The 20,563-nt window shown below is 41.6% G+C and overlaps 1 protein-coding gene across 1 annotated transcript in view; it reads left to right on the top strand.

The window, feature by feature from the left end:
- MYO5A (myosin VA (heavy chain 12, myoxin)) overlaps nt 1–20,563 on the top strand; it is an 86,656-nt gene that overhangs the window by 41,218 nt on the left and 24,875 nt on the right. Inside the window, exons 13-25 of the mRNA XM_009330997.1 lie at nt 1,515–1,655; nt 2,451–2,576; nt 4,811–4,894; nt 6,245–6,247; nt 8,596–8,757; nt 10,821–10,918; nt 11,607–11,693; nt 11,792–11,900; nt 13,408–13,619; nt 14,593–14,749; nt 18,394–18,633; nt 19,162–19,410; nt 20,519–20,563. The exon at nt 20,519–20,563 is cut by the window's right edge and continues 61 nt beyond it. Coding sequence (XP_009329272.1) covers nt 1,515–1,655; nt 2,451–2,576; nt 4,811–4,894; nt 6,245–6,247; nt 8,596–8,757; nt 10,821–10,918; nt 11,607–11,693; nt 11,792–11,900; nt 13,408–13,619; nt 14,593–14,749; nt 18,394–18,633; nt 19,162–19,410; nt 20,519–20,563 — 1,713 coding nt within the window. The remainder of the gene's footprint in view (nt 1–1,514; nt 1,656–2,450; nt 2,577–4,810; nt 4,895–6,244; nt 6,248–8,595; nt 8,758–10,820; nt 10,919–11,606; nt 11,694–11,791; nt 11,901–13,407; nt 13,620–14,592; nt 14,750–18,393; nt 18,634–19,161; nt 19,411–20,518) is intronic.

Here is a 20,563-nt window from a genome sequence, read left to right as displayed (position 1 = left end):
GAAGGTAGGCAGTGTGAATGTTGTTTTAAATTAAACCCCTGGTTGTGGGGCGGCAGCCAGTGAGCCTTCACGTGCTGCCCGGGGTGGCCCGAGCCCAGCTGAGGGCAGGCCGCTCGGGGACTGCCCGGCCACCACTCGCATCTCCACAGCCTGCCCAGCCTCCCTGGCCACCCTTCCCCGCCTGGCCACCCACAGCCCCTGAGGAAAATTAGGTCTGAAGACATTTTTCACCACATAATTGCTAATTCCTTTATGGTGGAGAAATGGTTTTATGTTTTCTTTCAGGACTTAGGTTGGATATGACTGGCCAATAAAACGCTACCATTGGCTTTTCTGTCAGGAATTAACTCGGCGTGTAACGCAGCCGTTAAGCGGCGGGGTGGGAACGGCTCCCGCGGGCGCCGTTAAGGAGCGCTGCTTTGGAAAGGATGGCATTAAGCTAATGAAATAAAAGGGATAAACTGCTTTGTCAGGGTAGTTTTCTGCTGTCTGGCAGATGCGTGCCAGAGAGCTGCGAGGCGTCTGTGGGCCTGTGCCCTGAGCTCAGGGGGCGGCGGAGGCCAGCTCCATGGATACCGGTGTTTGTGGCGGCCCCCCGAACCCTGCCCACCGCGCTGCTCTTTGCTGCTTGTTCGGGTGTGCTCCGAGTTCAGTTCTGCCTGCCAGAGCAGTTAGTATGCATTAAAATTTAAACAGGAGATAAAACGTCATTTAAAATAACTGGAGTCAGCAGTCTTTTGTTTTTAAAAAGAGTGCTTGTGCTATTAAGACCACAGTTTGCCTGTTTAATATCTTACCATCTTTTTTCCCCTGAAGTTTTAATTCATCTCCTATGCACACTTCGTTAAAGCTGTGCAGCTTTTTTTGTGATAATAGTTTTGAATAAGTATACAAATACATTGTTATTGATCTTCGTACCAGGTGAATCTTCCACAAAATTTTGCTTAAAGGATTTCTTGTGCTAATACTCCCAGAGTCATTCTTGCAGGTTTTTGCTGAAGAGTATATTTTAATGCAATGCGTCATCTTAGAAAAAAATCAGCAGCCATTTAAGAGAAAATGGAGCTCTGTTCTTTTACAAGGAAACGCAGAAGTATTTATAGTGAAATTTTACTTGAAATAGAGCAGTATTCGTAACTTCAAAATCATAAATGCATGGCACATCCCACTTTGTAAGTTGCTGTTCCTGCACTTGAGGCTTTTTCTGGGTTTTGTGTTGTTTTTTTTATAAAAGAGCTTATAGTAATTGTGGGACAATATAGTAAAAAGATAGGAAAAAGTAGACCTTATTTGCAGAGAATATGGATGAGTGCTTTAATTTAGTCTGTTGTTTTTAGGCCAGGAAAAAAGGTTAATTTATTTTTCGTACACTTACTTGTTAAAGGGTGTATTTGGTTGAACTAGTGTGTCACTTGACAGCCTGGATTAATGTGCCAAGATGAATTCAAGTGAGAGTTCGATGTATTTATTCTCCTTTCTATTTCACAGAAAGCTGTTTTCTTTTTGCCCTGTAGCATGTCTTTAAGCTGGAACAAGAAGAATATATGAAGGAACAAATACCATGGACCTTGATTGATTTCTACGACAATCAGCCTTGCATCAACCTCATAGAGGCCAAAATGGGAATTCTGGATCTGTTGGATGAGGAGTGCAAGGTGTGTGTTCAAGGGCTTTCATAGAGAAAGAGGTCATCAGCCGTCCTGCTTCTGAGGCCTCACAGGGAAAAGTCATCTGCATATAGCCATCATTTTGACACTCTGCTGCTGAAAGGATTTGGAGAACATACAAACAGAATTGGCAATTACAGGAGGAGAAAAAATGGTTTTAGTCATGCTTTTTTTTCCCTCCTTTCTATCACGTGTCTGTATCTGTTTCTGGGTCTCTGATCAACCTCTGTTTTGACTCTGGCAACTTTCTCTTTCCCGAGTGTAGCAAGTGCAGTCTTTGGTCCTGCCAGATTTCTCCAAATTGCCTCTCGCTTAGCGTCTCACCTTTTGTCTTTTATCTTAGTTTAATTTATGCCAAGCCATGTATAGGGGATGATGTGTGGTGTCCACTTCAGTGGAAATCCAGCTTGGGGTTCTTGTGTATCACAAAGCCTCACAAGCAATCTCTAGTGGTGGTGGATGAGTTCTGACCCGCTGAGATGCTGCTCAGTCAGATAACGTACCTCCTGGATCCCCGCCTTCAGGTGTGTGACACTGGAAGCGTTATTAGCCTCATATGTGTCACACAGCAGCTACACCTGCTGCTGGCCTGCGCCCAGTCCAGAGTATTAGAAAGGCAAGTGCATAGCTTGTTACCGGCTGCCTTGCTTACGGCAGTGCTGGAAATCCGAGGAGTTCGAGTTTGAAAGCAAACCACGAAATGTTGTCCCCCGTCGTCTTAGTTTCTTTTGCTACTGAAAAGTTTTCAAGACATTTTAAATGGCTGTGTGTTTTCTTCCGTAGATGCCAAAAGGCTCGGATGACACTTGGGCCCAAAAACTATACAATACCCATTTGAATAAATGCGCCCTCTTTGAAAAACCACGCTTGTCTAATAAAGCTTTTATCATCAAGCACTTTGCTGACAAGGTAAGGACTTTTCCTCCGGTACCTCTTTCCGTGGCTGGTGGTGCTGAGCCTGTGCGTGGGAGGGGATCCTGGGGTGGGCGGCTGTGCCAGGCAGCGACTGGGCAGCGGCATCCCTGGCTTCACTTGGCTTCTTGCAATATGCGTGCCTGCCTGTACACCCGATCAGGAGAAGAAAGTTGACCTGGCAGCTGTGTGGAGCCAGGAACACAAGAGCTCCTGACTCCTGTCACATGCTGGAACCACTAATCATCCTTTTTCAAAACATGACAGCTCAGTGTATTTGCAATTCACAGCATAATTGTATCAATTCCAGTTATGCTCTAGAAATACACAAAATAGAAAATCATATATCTCACTGTAGTTTTAGCTCAAGAGCAACAACAAAACGGTGTTGGTTTTGCTGCCATCTTAATGTGCAAACAGGAAGGACTAACACACCCTTCTTCTTATCGCCGGAGCAGCATGTACTGTTCCCACCCTCACCTCTGCTGGTCAGTGAACAGCTATTTCTAGGAAGCTGGATGGGGGATATCTCGGTGGAGTGCATGCGTTGTTCAGCTCCCACAATGCATCATCAAACTGAGCAACTCCTCAGGTTAAAATAAAATAAAAAATTTAAAAATCCTGTTTAAGATAATTGTCCTGTTAAACAAAGAAGCTGCCTCAGAATACTGTCAGCTTTGTCAAAAAAAGTTTGGAGAAGCTCTGGGATTCTTATCAGTAGGTCTGTACGTGCTGACACGGGGGGTTGGAGGCCTTTCTTTGCCTCCACTTGATTTCTCCCAGGTTCTTGAATTTAGGCGTAGAAGGGGGGTCCTGTTCTTGTTGCTGCTTTCATTCAGGTAACACTAGATGCAAGAACATCTCTGTAGCTGTTTAGATTCATGAGTTTTGTTCTATTTGGTGAATGAGAGAACAAGAAGTGTTTAATTAATATTTCTTATACTGTTCATTAGGCTAAACTTTGCTATTTGAAAATCAGGCTTTCCTAGGCCCAGTCTGAGCAGCGAGGGCCAAGGTAGCTCCAAGCAGGTATTGGCAAAGCTCTAAGCTCTGATGTGCTGGTCTGTACTAAGCACTTTATGCTTTCCCGTGTGCTTACGTGAATGCATACAGACATCTTGAAGGAAAAAATAAAGCTGTAGCTGGCAGGTTAGTAACCTCTGTGCCTTGATGTGGTCTTCTCTGGGAGAAGGCAGAGATTCTGCTGCCCTCTCGTGGCACTGTCTCCCGCAGTAAGAACATTAATGGTACCCGAGGTAATGTTCAGAGTGGGCTTTCAGCTGTGGAGAGACCTTGGGGAGACCCTCTGCCTTCGTCCCCCCTAGGAATTTTTTTGAAATGTTTTGTGGCTCGGGGTATAGCGTTGTTGTGGAACACCGATAAATGACTGTACTGAAAGAGGGGCTGCTGATGGCTATCAATCTGCCTGCGCTGAAAGAATAAAATTGCTATAAGGGTCTGCTCTTGTATTTTATAGTCTGCACTCCTGCTGGTAGAAGATTGAAGAGTTAGCGTGAGACACTTCATGAGAGTTAGCATACTTAACGTTAATTAATATCAAATTCTAAGGTATAGACTTTTGACAATAGTTTTTGGGTTTTGTTCAGCCTTGAATTAGGACAGTGAAATAAATACTATGTTTTTATCTGACATTCTGGCTGTTCTTTGGTCCAGGAGACTCTGCGGCCCTCTGGTAGAGGATCGTCATGAATTGTCACAACATTCAGACTTTTTATTGCTTCTGGTAAAAATAGTCTTTCTGGGTACAAATGAGGCATTTTCATAATAAGCTGCAGGCAGATCTACTTATTGCCTCTCAGCTAGTGAGACGAGATGAGGTACTTTGTTTTCAGTTGCATCTGGATTTCACAGAATTTTGCAGCCCTGCTAACTTCAGCGGAGGAGATGCTCAACACACATTTTGATTCTTCACCTTTATGGTAACCATTCAATCATGCTGTCCTACCACAAGCGTCTCAGCGGTGAAATATGTCTGGTATAATACAATAACAGTATTCATCTCTATACATTTTAATGTTTTACGTTTTACGGAAAAGCACTCTCTTTGAGGAAAATCTGTATTTAACAAAGATGCACTTGGGGGCTGATATTTTCAACATCCACAAGAATTATCTGTTTTAAATGTGAATGTCACAGCTGGTGAATTCTATGCAAAATATTCTTATTAAATACTTTTAATACTTACTTTTTTGTAAAATGTTGGTTTTCAGGTGGAATATCAATGTGAAGGCTTTTTGGAAAAGAATAAAGACACAGTTTATGAAGAACAAATTAAGGTCCTAAAATCAAGTAAGGTTAGTATAAGGATTTTTTTCTTCTTTTGCAGTTATGAATTCTTGAATTAAGGGTCATATAAAATTTCTTATAAACCTAGGAAATAGTTCTCCCTTAGTATCAGATCAACTGAAATTGAACATAGTTTGTGTTTTACTTGTACATCGGTATGAATTTAGAAGTCCTGTAGCCTAATTTTGCTCCATGTAAGATCAGTCTGTATTTAGCCACTGATTTCACCATTTGGTGTTTTGGGGTTTTTTTTGTTTTTGTTTTTTTACTTTTCACAAAACTTTCCTATATTTTCTGTAAAGGCATCAAGGACTTCTAATATACTAGAGTAGTATAAGAAGACTTAACAGTTAAGCCCTTAATTTTGTAATCTGAAAACAGAAACTCCTTGTTTGTGGCCTGACAATTGAGCAGAAAATTTCTGGAGGAGAGACAAGTTCTGTTCCAGAAGCAAAATGAGAGAGGAATGAAATGTATAGACCCTAAGGACACGAACCAGAATTTACGGAGTCTTGCCTTCTTGATATCTATGAAAGGAAGATAACGTCTGAATTGAAAAATACCGTGTGAAGGAATATTATAGAACAGGCCTTCAGTGGCATCGTCTGCTTTTTTAATGGCAGAAATGCTAGTTGTGCTCTTCTGAAACGTAAAGGCAATTAACTTGACATTGCGCTGTGATGGCTGTTGGGAATTTGCTAGCTCTAATGGCCCAGGAAGCTGGGTATCAAGGACAGGCTATTTAAAATTTATGCTATTCTATCAGGGAAACCAAGATTTTTCTCTTCTGTTTCTATTCTGAGCAGATATATGAAGCTAAATGATTAAACATGTAGCATAATGAAAACCCACAGCAGACCTTCTACTGAGGGAAGTGTTGAAGTGGTTTGACTGAAGTCAATTGCTGTGTGTGTGGGAGGCAGGCGGCATCCTCGGGGAGCTGGCAGGGACCAGCCGCCAGCGTAGCTCCAGCTCTGCCACGGCATGGCAGTGCGCTGTGCAGGGCAGAGGTGCAGGGGTCCTCCGAGGGATTAGTCCAGTGAGTAAGGGACGATGGGGACATACCTGCCATAAGAGCATATGACAACAGCTCGGACCGGCTCAGTAGGTTGAGTCAAATCAGTCTAAACACTAAGAAACAACAATGGTTTTCCCCAATGGTAAATTTTACCAGAGCCAGTGTTTAAAAAAAATAAAATTCAACTGTGAAGAAAATAGATTTTCAAAGGAAGAATGTTTCATTTTTATTTTTCAGCTGGCCCTCTTTATTAGTAATTGTAGTGGGATTGCATTTCTCTTTTTTTTTTTTGTTGTTGTTGTTGTCGCTGTCTTCTGGGTTTGCTGTGCACATTCAACAGAAGGTAATTCCAAATTGAATGCATCATCAGTCATCCTGCCCATGCCCGCTCTCACATACAGCTCGAATGCTTTGCTCTCCAGAGTGCATGACACACACTGCTCTTGGCAGGCACTGTAGTGTTTAGCTATTTATTTTGGCCTTCTCTATAAATCCACCCACAGGACCTCTTTGAACTAGTTAAGTTTCCATGCATGTATCATGAAAGCAATACAACAGTCCTCAGCTTTTATGCTTGCTACTGGCATGTTGTTAAAATCTTCTGTTGTGGCTCTGTATTGAAAGAAATGATCTGCAAGATTGTTAGCAGCATGTCTGTTAGGTCGTCTGAAAAAATTACAGGGAAAAAAATGCTTGCTTGCTTGTTTTCTACCACGTGAATTATCTGCCCTTTGATCAGTGTTTTCCCTCTCTTTGAACACTCCTAGTGTTCTGCGAAACAAAGAAAATTGATAAGGTGCTAAAACCCAAAACCGAATGAAAACATGAATGCCCCCCCAGTGTGGATCATCTCAGCAATGCTCTCCTGTTGTTGACTTCTGCTGCAGAAGGCCATAGATTGCTCCTTTCTTCTGCATGCGGTAACTGAGGCAGTGTCTATGAAAATGGCGCCTTTGAAATGCACTTGCCCATTTTTACAGGCAGATTTTCCCAGGGTTGGAAAAAGGGAATGAGACTTACGTACTGATAGCTTAGAAGAGCTCATCCATCTGCAATCCAGACACTGGGGACCCCCTTCCCACCGCCACCCCTGGTGTGTGAGAGCATCAGGAGTTTCAGACAAAGCATATTGCATTCAAATAAGCTTCTGTATGGGATGAAAAGACTTGGCTCTGTAGCTCAGATGCCTGTGCCTACCGACTCACTCCATCTGACCGCGGGCAGCTGAATGAGGTGGTGGTGGCCTAATCATCCCGAACTCTTTGCTGAGTCAGTGGAAGGAGACGGGCTAAATCACCCTCTGGAAATGTCATTCTTCCACCAGCTACAGAGGTAATCTAAGCTGACTGTGCTCCTAATCCATCAGACTCAGGTGAGATAAAGCTAAGCTGTGATACTCCTTTTTTAGTTCAGGAATTCAGGATACCTTTGTAGCATTCATAGTCATTATATTATGCTGGAGTGCTGTGCTGGATGCTACTGAGGAACGTTTGATGCCTTCTGCTAGCCCATCTGGCACAACCACAGAGCACAAGTACCATTTTGTTGCGCAGCATGTTTCATTGGATATCGTGCATGCTCACCAAGTTTTATAAGGCAAAACCAATTTTTTTATTTTTTTAGGTTGTACTTAGCCCAAGCACTTTCTAGTACTGAAAATTGAATGCTCCTATCTCTTGGGAGAAAATGCACAGATGCTAGATAAAAGATTATTCATTGACAGGTAGAGAAGTTCAGATTTTCTTACTCTTATAATGCTTCTGAAGTGCTATAGTTGTCAGTAGAAAGACCTAGTGGTGTTATTTTTAGTTATAAGTAACTTCAAAGCAGCTATTATATATGGGTGTATTTTGTAGCCATTAGAGAAAGGGAACCAGAAGCCCTGTGTTATATTTAGGAAGATGTTTCAGGTTTTTCCTCTGCTCCCCCTGGCCTAGATCTTCAGTCAGATAAATTTGGCTAATGGGTTTTTTTAGTTGATAGTTTCTCTTTTAAGTTGATTATTTCAATTTAGAGTGATAAAGTAGGAATATTCTTTGTTGCCTGCTGGGTTATTCAGCATCCCAGATATGGGAACCAGAAGCCCTGTGTTATATTTAGGAAGATGTTTCAGGTTTTTCCTCTGCTCCCCCTGGCCTGAGAGTAGATCTTCAGTCAGATAAATTTGGCTAATGGGTTTTTTTAGTTGATAGTTTCTCTTTTAAGTTGATTATTTCAATTTAGAGTGATAAAGTAGGAATATTCTTTGTTGCCTGCTGGGTTATTCAGCATCCCAGATATTTCTCAACCACAAAGGAGTCTGATGCACCACTGGAATATGAGAGGACCCTGTTGTTTCCTTCTTAGATCAAAGCAGCCATACATAATTGCAATTGGTACTTACGAAACTGCTGTCAGTATCTAGCAGTTTCACATGGAAGCTATTGCTGGCTCTATGGAAAAAACCTCAAATCAGAATTTTATCTTCAGAAGGAGACTCACTGATCAAACCCACAAAATTTTTAGTATTAAATCATGGTCCACTCACTGTACTACTAGCTTGAATGCTTTTTTGCATTTGTCCCTGTGTGGAGTTCAACAAAAACCCAGTGCTTACAAAAACTGAGCCTGGATTCTATCTATCTGAAGCACAAACAGGTGCAATCACTTGCTGGATTCTTACCCTCTGTATTTTTTCTGCTGTTATACCAGTTTAAGCTGCTACCAGAGTTATTCCAGGATGAGGAGAAGGTCCTCAGTCCCACGTCAGCAACCCCTTCAGGGCGCGTGCCTTTGTCTCGAACGGCTGTAAAACCAGCCAAGGTCAGGCCAGGTCAAGCCAGCAAGGAGCATAAGAAAACTGTGGGACATCAGGTGAGTTTGAAGATGCAGCTCTATTAAATAATCTCTCCCTCTACCTCCCTCTGTTTCATAGCTCTCAAGATGTGCTGGCGCTTCCTGGGATCCCGTGTGATTTTGAGGCAGGTGCAGCTGATTGTGACTTACAGTTTGGAGCAAATATACCCTGATTACTAATACCTTCTGCGCCACAGTTTCAGGGAGCTCAGTTCTTACTGTGGGGCCAAAACCAAAACTCACGTTTCTCAAAATAGATTTAACATGCTGGATGCTGAGAAGCTTTGAAAAATCTTATACTGGGTCTTTTTGATCATGTGCCACATTGTCTGACTCAACTCAAAAGTGGGAGTTCAGACCCCAGAAAACTTGGTTCCGGTTATCAATGGGCTAAACATAACATATCCACGTGTATGTGCCGGAATTTGATTAAAAGTATGCAGATCAGTATGGCGATACTGAGAACTCACTTCTTCTTTGTTACTTTCCACTCAACAGATTTAACAGGTGTTTTCTCAAGATAGTTATGTCCCCAGTCAGTGCTTTATATATGACAGATTGTCCCTCGGACTATACAAAGGAGCCAAGGGGAACTTTTCTGACGGTTTAGTACTCAGTTTTTATCTATTTGCCAGCCTGTACCACTTTGCTAGTGAGTAGTGGCATTCTTCTTTTGCCTGGGGCTTCCAGGAGGTCTGTGTGGATAACTCTTTTTATGTTACTGTAGGACAGCTTGGAATATAAATTAGCTCTCAAGGAGTGTAAGTTCTTTGTATCAGGGTCCCCTGCCAGTTCTTGAAGATGAACCAGCCACATCTCTCAGGTGCTCAGAGTTCTGATAAAATCACCAAAAATGCCTGGGCTTTGTCCACTGCCTTGGATGGTTGTCGATCCCCTAACAAAGATGTTAGCACAGTGTCTGTGCAGTGTCATGAGCTAGTCACACTGCTAAGTGAGAATCGGGGAATTCAGAGAATGTTTGATTTGGATATTCATCATTTCTCTATAACCTTTCCCAAGCAAGCTATGTCAAGCTATGGGTGGGAATAGGAGTGGTTATTCATGCTACTGTACAGAACGCAGATCTGCTTGGCATGTGTTCGTGGTACAGGCTGCAAATTCCAATCTTCTGCAATTCATGCAAGAGAACCCCTGCCCAGTTATCTTTTTGATTTGAACTTCATTTCTGATTTTGCAAACAGACAGCATCCTGAGGCTGGTAGAGGCCTAACAGTTCTGTTGTCAGACTGAAACTGTGAGTTGAAGTGTTAGGGGTACTCTCATACTACTATCAATCAATCATGTATATTAATTTATACATTTTAAAGAAAGCTAATACAAAAGTGATTTTTGTCGAATTCTGTGTAGAAATAGAGGTTGGCTTAGAATTATGAGTTCAACAGAAAGAGAGAAATCCATACCAATACATTTAAAACATCTAAGACGTGTTTTCATAGTTTTCTTTATCTATTAGGGTATTCTGTGGTTAGAAGAACATACTGCAGTATGTTAGGTATTTGTGGTCCTGATACTTTTTAAAAGTAAAGCTCCTAAAACTCTTGGATATTGGACTTCCAAAGTTCTCTTCAGTATGTCTGACATTTGGATCAGTGGAGCTGAAGAAATTGATACTTCTTTTTTTTTACCACTCTTGATTTTGAATTTTATTTAAAATTTATTTAAATTTAAATGGCTATTTAGTAATATGCCATTAGTAATATGTCATCCAGTCATGAAGACATGGATTAGACAAAGATTAGGGTAGATGAGATAGTCAAAAGCTGAAAATAACTCAAGTCTATCCCATGTTTTTGTAATTTATCACATGCTGGTATGGGAGCTTTACTCCCATAAAGCCTGAAATTTAGAAGTCTCAGTGTAACATAATTCACTCAAAGATGTATCACATGTGTCTGAAACTAAAATCTGTTGCCATAACAAAAACAAGCTGGTGTTTATTACCGAAAGCATTATTACAAATAAGCAGATATCCCTAGGTCCACTTCCAGAGGTTATCTCAAACATGACTGAGCTTACTGAGGCTATTCCCTGATATTTTTCCCTTTTTCTTTTTCAAAAAGTTTCGAAACTCTCTTCATCTGCTGATGGAAACCCTGAACGCTACAACTCCACACTACGTGCGCTGTATTAAGCCTAACGACTTCAAGTTTCCGTTCACGTAAGCCTGTTCATGTACGGTTCGTATAGCCTGTGCAGGGAGGGAATTGCCCCGGGTCTCGGAGGATCGAGGTTCTGCTAAACCTTGCTCACTCAGGAGTGAAGTGGTGTGTCTCCTTTCTCTTGTTATGGACCCATTGTGCGTGTGTACGTGTACTTACAGCAGGAGGTGTTTTGGGAGGAACAGAGGGAGAAATACTTCCTGATGCTTTTTTTTGTTTCTGGCGATATATGAGAAAAAATACCAGCATTTTCATTGCTAGCTGTTTTAAATGTGACTGGCAGTTTGCACTCCTTGAGTTCATTTGGCACTTGCTGGAACTTGCTTTTGCAGATTCCAATGTCTTATTCCTTATCTTTTTTTCATATATGAACTTGCTTAGAGTTTTTCTCAAAAGTCTGCTTAAAATCTGGGCACACAAAGACTCCCATGCCTATTGGGCAGGCCAGTGGGAAGCAGGACAGGATGAACAGCTTGCAGCAGCCGATGGGCTCGAGCAGTTCCTCAGTCAGGCTGTCCTCTGTTATCGCTGAGTTGCAGAAACACTAGCTGGATTTGTTAACCACCCATCACATCCCACCCCTGCTCCCCCTCCATGCCACTCCTCTCCTGGGTGTGCACAGGGCCACAGGTCCCACATAATGCAAAACCAGCTCCACACCCACAGGCTCTTTTTATTCCTATGTAGATTTGATGAAAAGCGGGCAGTGCAGCAGCTGAGAGCTTGTGGTGTCCTGGAGACCATCCGAATCAGTGCAGCTGGCTTCCCCTCCAGGTCTGTTTGCCGCTTTTTAGATTGCTTTCAGCTGCAGTTCTTCTTTTTAAGAGAATTACTCATTTTTGGGACTGACGCTGTCTCTGTTTTTGGGACAGGTGGACATACCAAGAGTTCTTCAGCCGTTACCGTGTTCTGATGAAGCAGAGAGATGTTCTTAGTGACCGAAAGCAGACGTGTAAAAATGTCCTGGAGAAGCTGATTCTGGTACTAGACTTAGTGCTGAGAGCATTTGGAATCTGAAGGAGTAAAGATAGCGTCCCTTACTCCCTCATAGCCACACTATTTTAGTACTTCTACAAAGTACTAAACCACCGATATTAGCACAGGAACTGTAGAATTTCCCAGTGTACCACAGGAAAGGAAGACAGTGATTTTAAGTGTGGGTGGGTTGAGGGTGAGCCTTACCTTGCTTAACGGCAAGATGCATTAACCGCACCTTAAGTAAGGCATAGTTATCTGGAGGTTTTCTAATATGGAGGTGTTCCTGTCTGTGTGTGTGCTTGTGTCTTTTACACTGCTCCTCTCAGCTCCTGTGCTGAACTCAACCTTTTTCACTCCTTTCGTCCTCATGACATTGTTTCCCTGCTTAGCACTGTGGCTGTCCTCATACCTCGGCAGCCTCTTGCTTTGCCTCCTACCTCCAGTTGCAGCCCTACATTCCCAGGCTATGCCATCCACACCACTGGCGCTGCACCTGAACTGATGTGTTTCTTGTGATTTCTTAAGGACCGATGAACAGCGGAGGGCAGGCAGGCTCCAAAGAGACAGTTCCAGCCACTTCTCAGTAGAAGGTGGTTAATTGAGACTTACTTAGAAAGAGACAAAGTTTACTGAAGATATAAAACCAAGAAAGCTTACCTTGCTGAAGTGCAATGCCAATGTTAGGATGTTTATGGAAACAAAAAAATAAATACTGTGCAGGCAGGTTGGGGCTCGGCTTTTTAAATTCTGTGTCATTGGGTGGACTTAACTAAAATCTTTTGGTTTATGCATATGTCTGTATTTATAGTGTTAATGTATAGTGTTAAATGTATCCTAAGCTGTAGCTTTTTGACTGCTGTTCCTTTTAACTTAACATCAAACAATCAACAAAATTGATTTTTTTCAATGTCCCTTTGTATATTCTCAGTTTTTCCCTCCAAGGAGTACTACAGCCTATAGAGACAGAATATTATTCTCTTTCTGGTTTAGTTCTGAAATTTCAGATGTGTTTGAGCCAGCAGCGAGATGCATTGTCCTGGCTTAGTCCTGATGCAGCAAACGATGCGTACACGTTGGAAGCCCCAGCTGTTTTGTTTGTACTGTGTAATATGGTTGAAGATGGACCGTTCAGAGGGGTCATCTGCAATTTAAGCAGGAAATTGTACATGTGCATTGTCTGTATTGCTTTCATCCTCTGGGCCCCTTTGTCACCTCCTGTAGCCTTCCATGTCTTTCATAATCTTTGTGGCATTCTTGTCTAAGCAAAAATCTCATGTTACTCCTTTAGGCCATGCTTGTGGCCTTATTGTATTAATTTGTTAACAGAATCATATCATACAGAGAAAATACTCTCCTCCACTACTTAATTTAAGTCTAGGTTTACTTGAAATATTACACAGAAAATTTTGCCTCTTTACTAATTGTACTTTCATTTAGCCCTTCATGCCTTTTTTTTAAATCCACTATCATTTAATGGCGTAACTGATCCTCTTTTTACCTCTGAAAATAGGACAAGGATAAGTACCAGTTTGGTAAGACAAAAATATTTTTCCGGGCTGGTCAAGTAGCCTATCTGGAAAAAATAAGGGCAGATAAGTTGAGAGCTGCCTGTATCCGCATCCAAAAGACGATCCGAGGCTGGCTGATGCGAAAGAAGTACGTGCGTATGAGGAAGGCTGCCATCACCATTCAGAGATATGTCAGAGGGTACCAAGCACGATGGTAAGCAATGCTCGTGGGAGAACCCACACTAGCCTCAATTCAGATCCCTTTAAGTAGGACATTTAAATGTGATACATTTGTTCTCTCCTTCCTATACTGGCTGACAGGAAATGATTTTCTAGGGAAACGAAGGAAACTGAATATCATGAGTGTGTCTGTCCTGCCTGTTTTTGACCTTCCTGAGAGGGCAGTAGCACCCTGGCTGTATGATGCTTAGAACAGTATGTTGTTAGTGGGAGAAGAGTACAAGTAGTACTAGGAGACATGTTGCAGGTGAGGTAAAGCAGGAGTCTCGGCTGAGTCCTTACTGCCCAGTTTCCGTGTGCCCTCCCAGCTGGGTCTGTCTGTCCTGCTGGAGAAGCTATTCCTCATCCCAGGTGCAGCTGTGAAGGGAGATACATCAGTCAGAGTCATTTGTTTGGATTGACTTCTGAGGGATGGCCATGGATGGGCCAGAGAAAAGGGGAGGAGTGCAGGTGGTATCATTCAAAGACAAGGTGGTCATGAAGACTAAGAATCAACCTTCGGAAAGATCCTTTGTCATGTCAAGATGCTTTATAATTGTCTTGCTGAGAGGGCCAAGAACAAGCCAACATTTTCTACAGGTTGAGGTTAGGAGAGGAGATCTGGAAGGTGGCATAGTGGAAATAGCTTTAAAGCTGGAGAAAAGGTGATGAGAAATTAATCTGAGTTTATCTTGTCAGTTCTATAGCACAGTTCTCAGAGGAAGTGAAAATATTTCCTCGTAAAACCTTGCAAGGTTTCTGTTAATTTGTTGTTTGTTGTTGCTGTTTCTGTTGCCATACGGTAGATTAGCAAGCAAATATGCTGTATGACTGACAACATCAGGAAGAAACTGAAGTAGAAAATGTAGCTCTTGAGAAAGAGGGTAGAGTTATAGGATGTAAAAAAGATAGTATTCAAGCACTGGAAAATAATTACAGGTATTATTTGTAATCTTTTTCTCGCTTAGCTATGCCAAGTTCCTGCGGAGAACACGGGCTGCCGTCACTATTCAGAAGTTCCAGCGCATGTATGTGGTCCGCAAAAGATACCAATGCATGCGAGCTGCTACTCTTGCTCTTCAGGCTCTCTTAAGAGGTTACATGGCCAGAAACAAGTACCAAATGGTAAGAAATCATAAGGTTTTACTTCTTCACTCTAGCTTTATTTCCACATACCTTCAGGACGAAGCTGCTCTGTGGTGTCCCCTTGGGAATCTGAAATGTTTACGTGCGTGCTGTTACACGTAATGCACAAACAAAATATCACAGCATGGGTTGAAGGACAGCACCTGGAAATTAGAAAGATGTGATACTGCAATCAATGAACTTGTCATTTTAGAGATACTCACATTGTCATCTAATATGGATGTACCTAGACTTTCCGTGCAGTCAGTGGAGAATCTAACAGGGATTTACAGCATTTCTCTTGAGAAAACTTTTCCATTTGTTATACAGAATGTCGAGGCACTTAAAAGAAATACTGAAAATGGCCTTGTGTGAATGTGCCTCCATGAGTCCAAATCAGTATTGCTCACATCAATATACGAATGTGATGCACTACTATTCCTATTCCATCCCTAATTTCAGTGATTCTGAAATGGCTGGTGGAATATACTGAAGGAGATTAATGTTAGCAAAGAGATACCCACAAAAATAGGAGATTGAAACTTAAGCATGGGTTGGGGTTTTTTGGTTTTTTTAATGTATTGATGTTGGTTTTGTTTTGGAGAGAAATTGATATAACCCTGTCCTAGTGATATTGATAATATTTTCCTGATTACGCCTGATAAAAAATAAAAGTTCAATTGAGAAATTAGAATTTGCTCTTCAGTGGTTACAGGGCTGGAAACAGAATTACGATTCAAATGGTCAGGCTACAAAATGCCAACATGTTTCAGGGCACTTTTGTCTACATGAATTGTTTTAACTACACTCAAAGGTCAGCCTATACTTCACTGAAAAGCTAGCTGAGAGAGTTCTGTTTTTTTCCCAAGCAGGTAAATATTGAAGGCATATAACCAAAAGCCAACTAATGCCTATGTTCCATGTGTTTCTCTTTTATATTTGAAGTTTCTGTATATTTTTCATTTGTATTAAAGTTGTCTACGCAGTCACATGTGAATGTGTCTAAATTACAGCGTTCTAACATATATTAACCAGAAAGTTTGAAAACAAGTAATCCCTGATAAGAATTTCTAAGTAGTAAGATCCCCGTGCTTGACTCGGCTGTTCTTTTGTGCGGGTATCTACTTGCCCTTTTATTGGAATTCTTAGCGTTTTCATTACTACAAACCATATTTTATGTTGTGAGATTATATAAGATATGTTTTTAACAGTGATCTGACAGATGTGACAAAGTTGAGACATGGTCACAGCAATATGTGGGCTAAAAGCCATCCTTAGGAAAATGGGAAATGATTCTGTATGCCTGAAGTCAGTCATGTGAGTGATACATACCGCATCTGTCCTGTAGCACAGAGTTTTATAAACCTGTTCTATTCCCTCTTAATGGAGATGGCAAATTTCTGGAGGGGTCCCCGTAAGGGGCGGTCAGACTCGTCTGTCGGGGAGGATCCCCCTCGAGCAGTGAATTGTTCACCGCAGTAAAACATGAAGTTCTGACAAGTGCAGCTGCGATGTGCGGTGCGTACGTTGTCCTCCGAAGGTGGAATTCTATTAGAGCTGAGATACAGGGATGGCCAGAGAGAGAAGCGCAGGCTCTGCGTGCCATGGGCAGGTAAACACAGCTGTGCTGAAGTTCATGGTGATTGCAAATGAGTGAAACTGAAGGGCTGCTCTATGACAGCACACTTGGGCTGAGCCGTGACTCTGTAAGTAATATATGTACACGTGTTGTTTGTTAGGATTGTGAAAAGTACCTGTTGTTGTTGTTAGAAGAGAGGGCATGTGTTACAGTCACATGACTAATACAAGGAATTTAAAATGGTTGAATCATCTATTTCACACATCCTGGGGAAAGCTTCTGCCCGAGACACCGCGATGTGCTTCTCAGCTTAACAAGGAGTTTAGTTCCTCCATAGCTTTTACATAAGCTTTCCTGGAAATAACCTGGTAAAAGAAGTAATTTTTCTGATACTCTCACCTTACGTTGGAGTGGCCTGTTTCCTCACTGGATTGCATGGGTGTGAGAATTCACTGGCAGATGAGGACCATCCCTGCACGATGGAGGTATTTTGTGGGACTTGTTGCTTTCAAAGTTGAGGTGAAAATGTTGTTGAAAGCTAGTTGTATTCGAGCTGTTCAGGCACCCGCGGGCAACCTGAAGGACTATTCCAGGAAACGTGTGAGAAGGAGGCAGGAGGCAGGAACGCTAACGGCATGACATGCAGTCCGAAGGACTTTGGCTTTTGACCTTGCTGTACTTTTGAGAGAGCTATTTCCTTACCTCGGTGTGCTATTTAACCGAGTGCTGATATTTCAAGTCTCATTTTTTCTTCAGAAATAAATGCTAAGGGAGAGGGTTTGTGTATCTTACAATCTTGCCACTTTGCCAGTGAACCTTTTAAATTCATTGATCTGAAAATGTAACACTTCTAACACATTTCAGTTCATTTGCTAAGAAGTATAAAAGAAAATAAAATTGTTTTTACCCTACTAGTTTGTCTTACCAGCTTTGTGGTAAATCAGTGTAAGAATGTGAACTGCATATGATCTTTAAACTATCAAATCCAAGAAGTAACATAAAATCTTAAACAGTTTTGTTCTTTAGAATAAACTGTTTAATTTGCAGAAGCTTTATTAAGCTTAATAATAATATTCTATTATTATTAAGTGAACTCTAAAGTTCTCACAGTCCTGGAAGCCTTGTGGGTTTGGGCAGGCTCTCTGAGCATAGCTGTGGTCTGCTAGAATTCAGGTGCTCCAGACCTGGGGGATCTCTGGTTGAATCAGTGGGTGAAGGATCCAAAAACAAGTAGTAGACTCTTCCTAGTGGAAGTCTCTGGCTAACACACTGATGAAGGTTGCTGGCATTCTTGACTGTTTCTCATTAACAATTATTTTTAAAAAATTATTATGAATTTTTTTTTTTTACACCTCAAAGCTATGGTTGAAATTTCTGCCATGAAATAAGTTGGAATTATTACAATATAAAATTTCTGATTAGAACAAATAGAGATTTTTCCATGCTGGCAAGTCTAAGATATGTCAAAAAAAAAAAAAAAGGAAAACTGACTGGAACTTGTAGTTTGGTCAGCTAGACTACGTCTGCTGTTTTTAACAGCTGCTACAATTTACTCAGGGTTGTAGTGTGTACGAGCTGCATTGTGTATCAAGTGTGGTAATTTTAAACTTTGTATTGATGAATCCTATGCAGCATATGTCAATGACTCTAAGCTGTTTGAAGATAAAAGATGCAGCAAAAAAAGAGAAAGATTGTATTTGTGATCTTGCCAACAGTTACCATATATTTTTATAATTAGCTTGGATCTGACATCAACACAAAGGAATGCCTGGTTCTTCAGTGTGCCTCCAGTTCTTTCTTTCCATGTTTTTCCTTCTGGTTCCTTTTCATTTTATTCCATGTCATCTTCCTTACTCCTGTCTTCTTTTCCTCTTCTTTTTTGTTTAAATTAATTCCATATTCATTTCTTGTTACACCAGAAACTCTTCACCAGAAGTTTCTCTTTTCAGGCTAAGGTGCCTCTATGTGTACTTCATCTTTACATCTCTCATTATGGAGTCTGTTTAACTGAGCAGGTGTAGTTTGCAACTCTAATACCCCTTGTGGTGTTTTTTCTTAACTATAGATGCTTCGGGAGCACAAGTCTATTATTATTCAGAAACATGTAAGAGGTTGGCTGGCTCGAGTGCACTACTGTAGGACCCTGAAGGCAATTGTCTACTTGCAATGCTGTTACCGGCGCATGATGGCCAAGAGGGAGCTAAAGAAACTGAAGATAGAGGCCCGGTCTGTAGAACGCTACAAGAAGCTTCACATTGGCTTGGAGAACAAGATCATGCAGCTGCAGCGAAAAATTGATGAGCAGGTAAAAGCTCCCTGGCCTCAGGGAAAATATTTAGAAATCTTGTATTACCTGTCTCAGTAGCCCTGTGGGCATTCACAGAAAAACGCACGCAATTTTCATTGTAAGGTATCAGTTCTGTTTTCTGCTGAAGAGCAGCGATAGAAGAGAAGGGGAGGCCACAGCAGAACTGGAACAGTAAAGCACCCATTTGTCTCTCGGCAGCACTGAGAGAAAACATCTGCTCCCTTAATGTCAGTATTTCATTTGAAGCGTGTCAGTTGCTCTGTTCAAGGGAAAGGTGAGGTGACCGTGTTTGGTGCGGGGGGGCTCCCTGTCTGATTTTAGTTTGGGATGTTAATGTGCAGGCTTAGAGACTGGACTGTTCTGTCACCTCGTTAAGCAATTCTGCAAAAACAGACTGAAACTTTTTGGAAGTGGGGAAGCTGCTTTTTTGCTCCTGTGTCTGGGTATATTCTGGAGGGAACTGGAAGGCTCCCTTAAAGCAGAACTTCTCCAACAGCTGCTATGTCTGTGTTGTGTTTTGCAAAGAACAAAGAGTACAAATCTCTGCTGGAGAAGCTGAGCAACCTGGAGATCACGTACAGTACGGAGACAGAGAAGCTGCGGAGTGATGTGGAAAGGCTTCGGATGAGTGAGGAGGAGGCTAAGAATGCGACCAACCGTGTCCTCAGCCTTCAGGAGGAGATTGCCAAGCTCCGGAAGGAGCTGCACCAAACTCAGTCTGAGAAGAAGACCATTGAGGAATGGGCAGACAAATACAAACACGAAACCGAGCAGGCAAGCATGCAGTCTCAGATGCATGAGAAGATTTATAGGGGCCTGGTGTCCACTCAGGTTTTGCCCAGGCTTAACTGCTTCCGTTGTGTGGCTGATATTTTTACAGTATTTTTAAGCAATGTTATACCTGTACAATCCTAAATAGGCTTGATACCTAAGTAACTACACCTATGGTAGAAGAATACACTAAATCTATATATTTTATGTAAACATATGTATTCAATCTGTTCAGATTTTGATATTGAAAGTATTTGCAAATCCAAATACTTAAGCTTCCTCAATTAGTCAGAGGTAGCGCATTCATAAAAAGAAACCGTTTTACCTACCTAGAGAGTGTAATCACATAGATATCGGAAATCTGTCCCATACACAGTATTCAAAGGTACCTGCTTATATCCTACCTAATTTAAACAATTAGCCTACTAAGTGCACAGTCTCGTTCAACAGGTTTTGACTAACCCCTTATCTTTGCTTTAACCACGAACATATCAAACGGGTTGTTTCCTGTCAAGATCACTTGCTGATAATGGTGCAAGTTTTGAATACTGGAAGAGCCATTCCATCATTATGTGATGCCACAGTGATACATTTCAAGATCAGATAAACATAAGGAAAAGTATTAATTGATTAAGCAAAGGGAACGCGTAGTGACCGTAATCAGAGACAAATGAGTAACTGGCAAACCTGGCCACGGTTCAAGTGGCACAGCTTTTGGGCAGAGGCAAGCTGTTAGATTATGGTGTTACCCAATGCAATAGAATATACAATAGAACTACCAAATTTGGTCCTATTTTAGGAGTATTTCTATTTTAAGGAATGAATTACATCTTTGGGACTTTACTGAAAAATATTAGGGCACAGTGGAGTGGTTCAAGGCAGTTTTGGCATCTGATCAGAAATGGAGTGCAGGACATATGGGGAATCTGCAGTGGGACATATTTAAGACATGTAATTTGGGAAATGAAGACATCATAACTTAGTTCACTGATTTCGTTCTCTGAGGAAAAGTTTAAGTATTTGAACTCTTACAACAAGGATGTAGTTGCTGTTAGAGCTACTGATGAAAGATGAACTGCATTCTGAGCCAAATATTTTATTATCTCTGTAGCTGGTATCGGAGCTGAAAGAGCAGAACACATTACTGAAAACAGAA

The sequence above is a fragment of the Pygoscelis adeliae genome, unplaced genomic scaffold (assembly GCF_000699105.1).
Source record: "Pygoscelis adeliae isolate BGI_AS28 unplaced genomic scaffold, ASM69910v1 Scaffold318, whole genome shotgun sequence".
NCBI classification, from domain to species: Eukaryota; Metazoa; Chordata; class Aves; order Sphenisciformes; family Spheniscidae; genus Pygoscelis; species Pygoscelis adeliae.
This window is presented reverse-complemented; position numbering and strand designations above follow the sequence as displayed.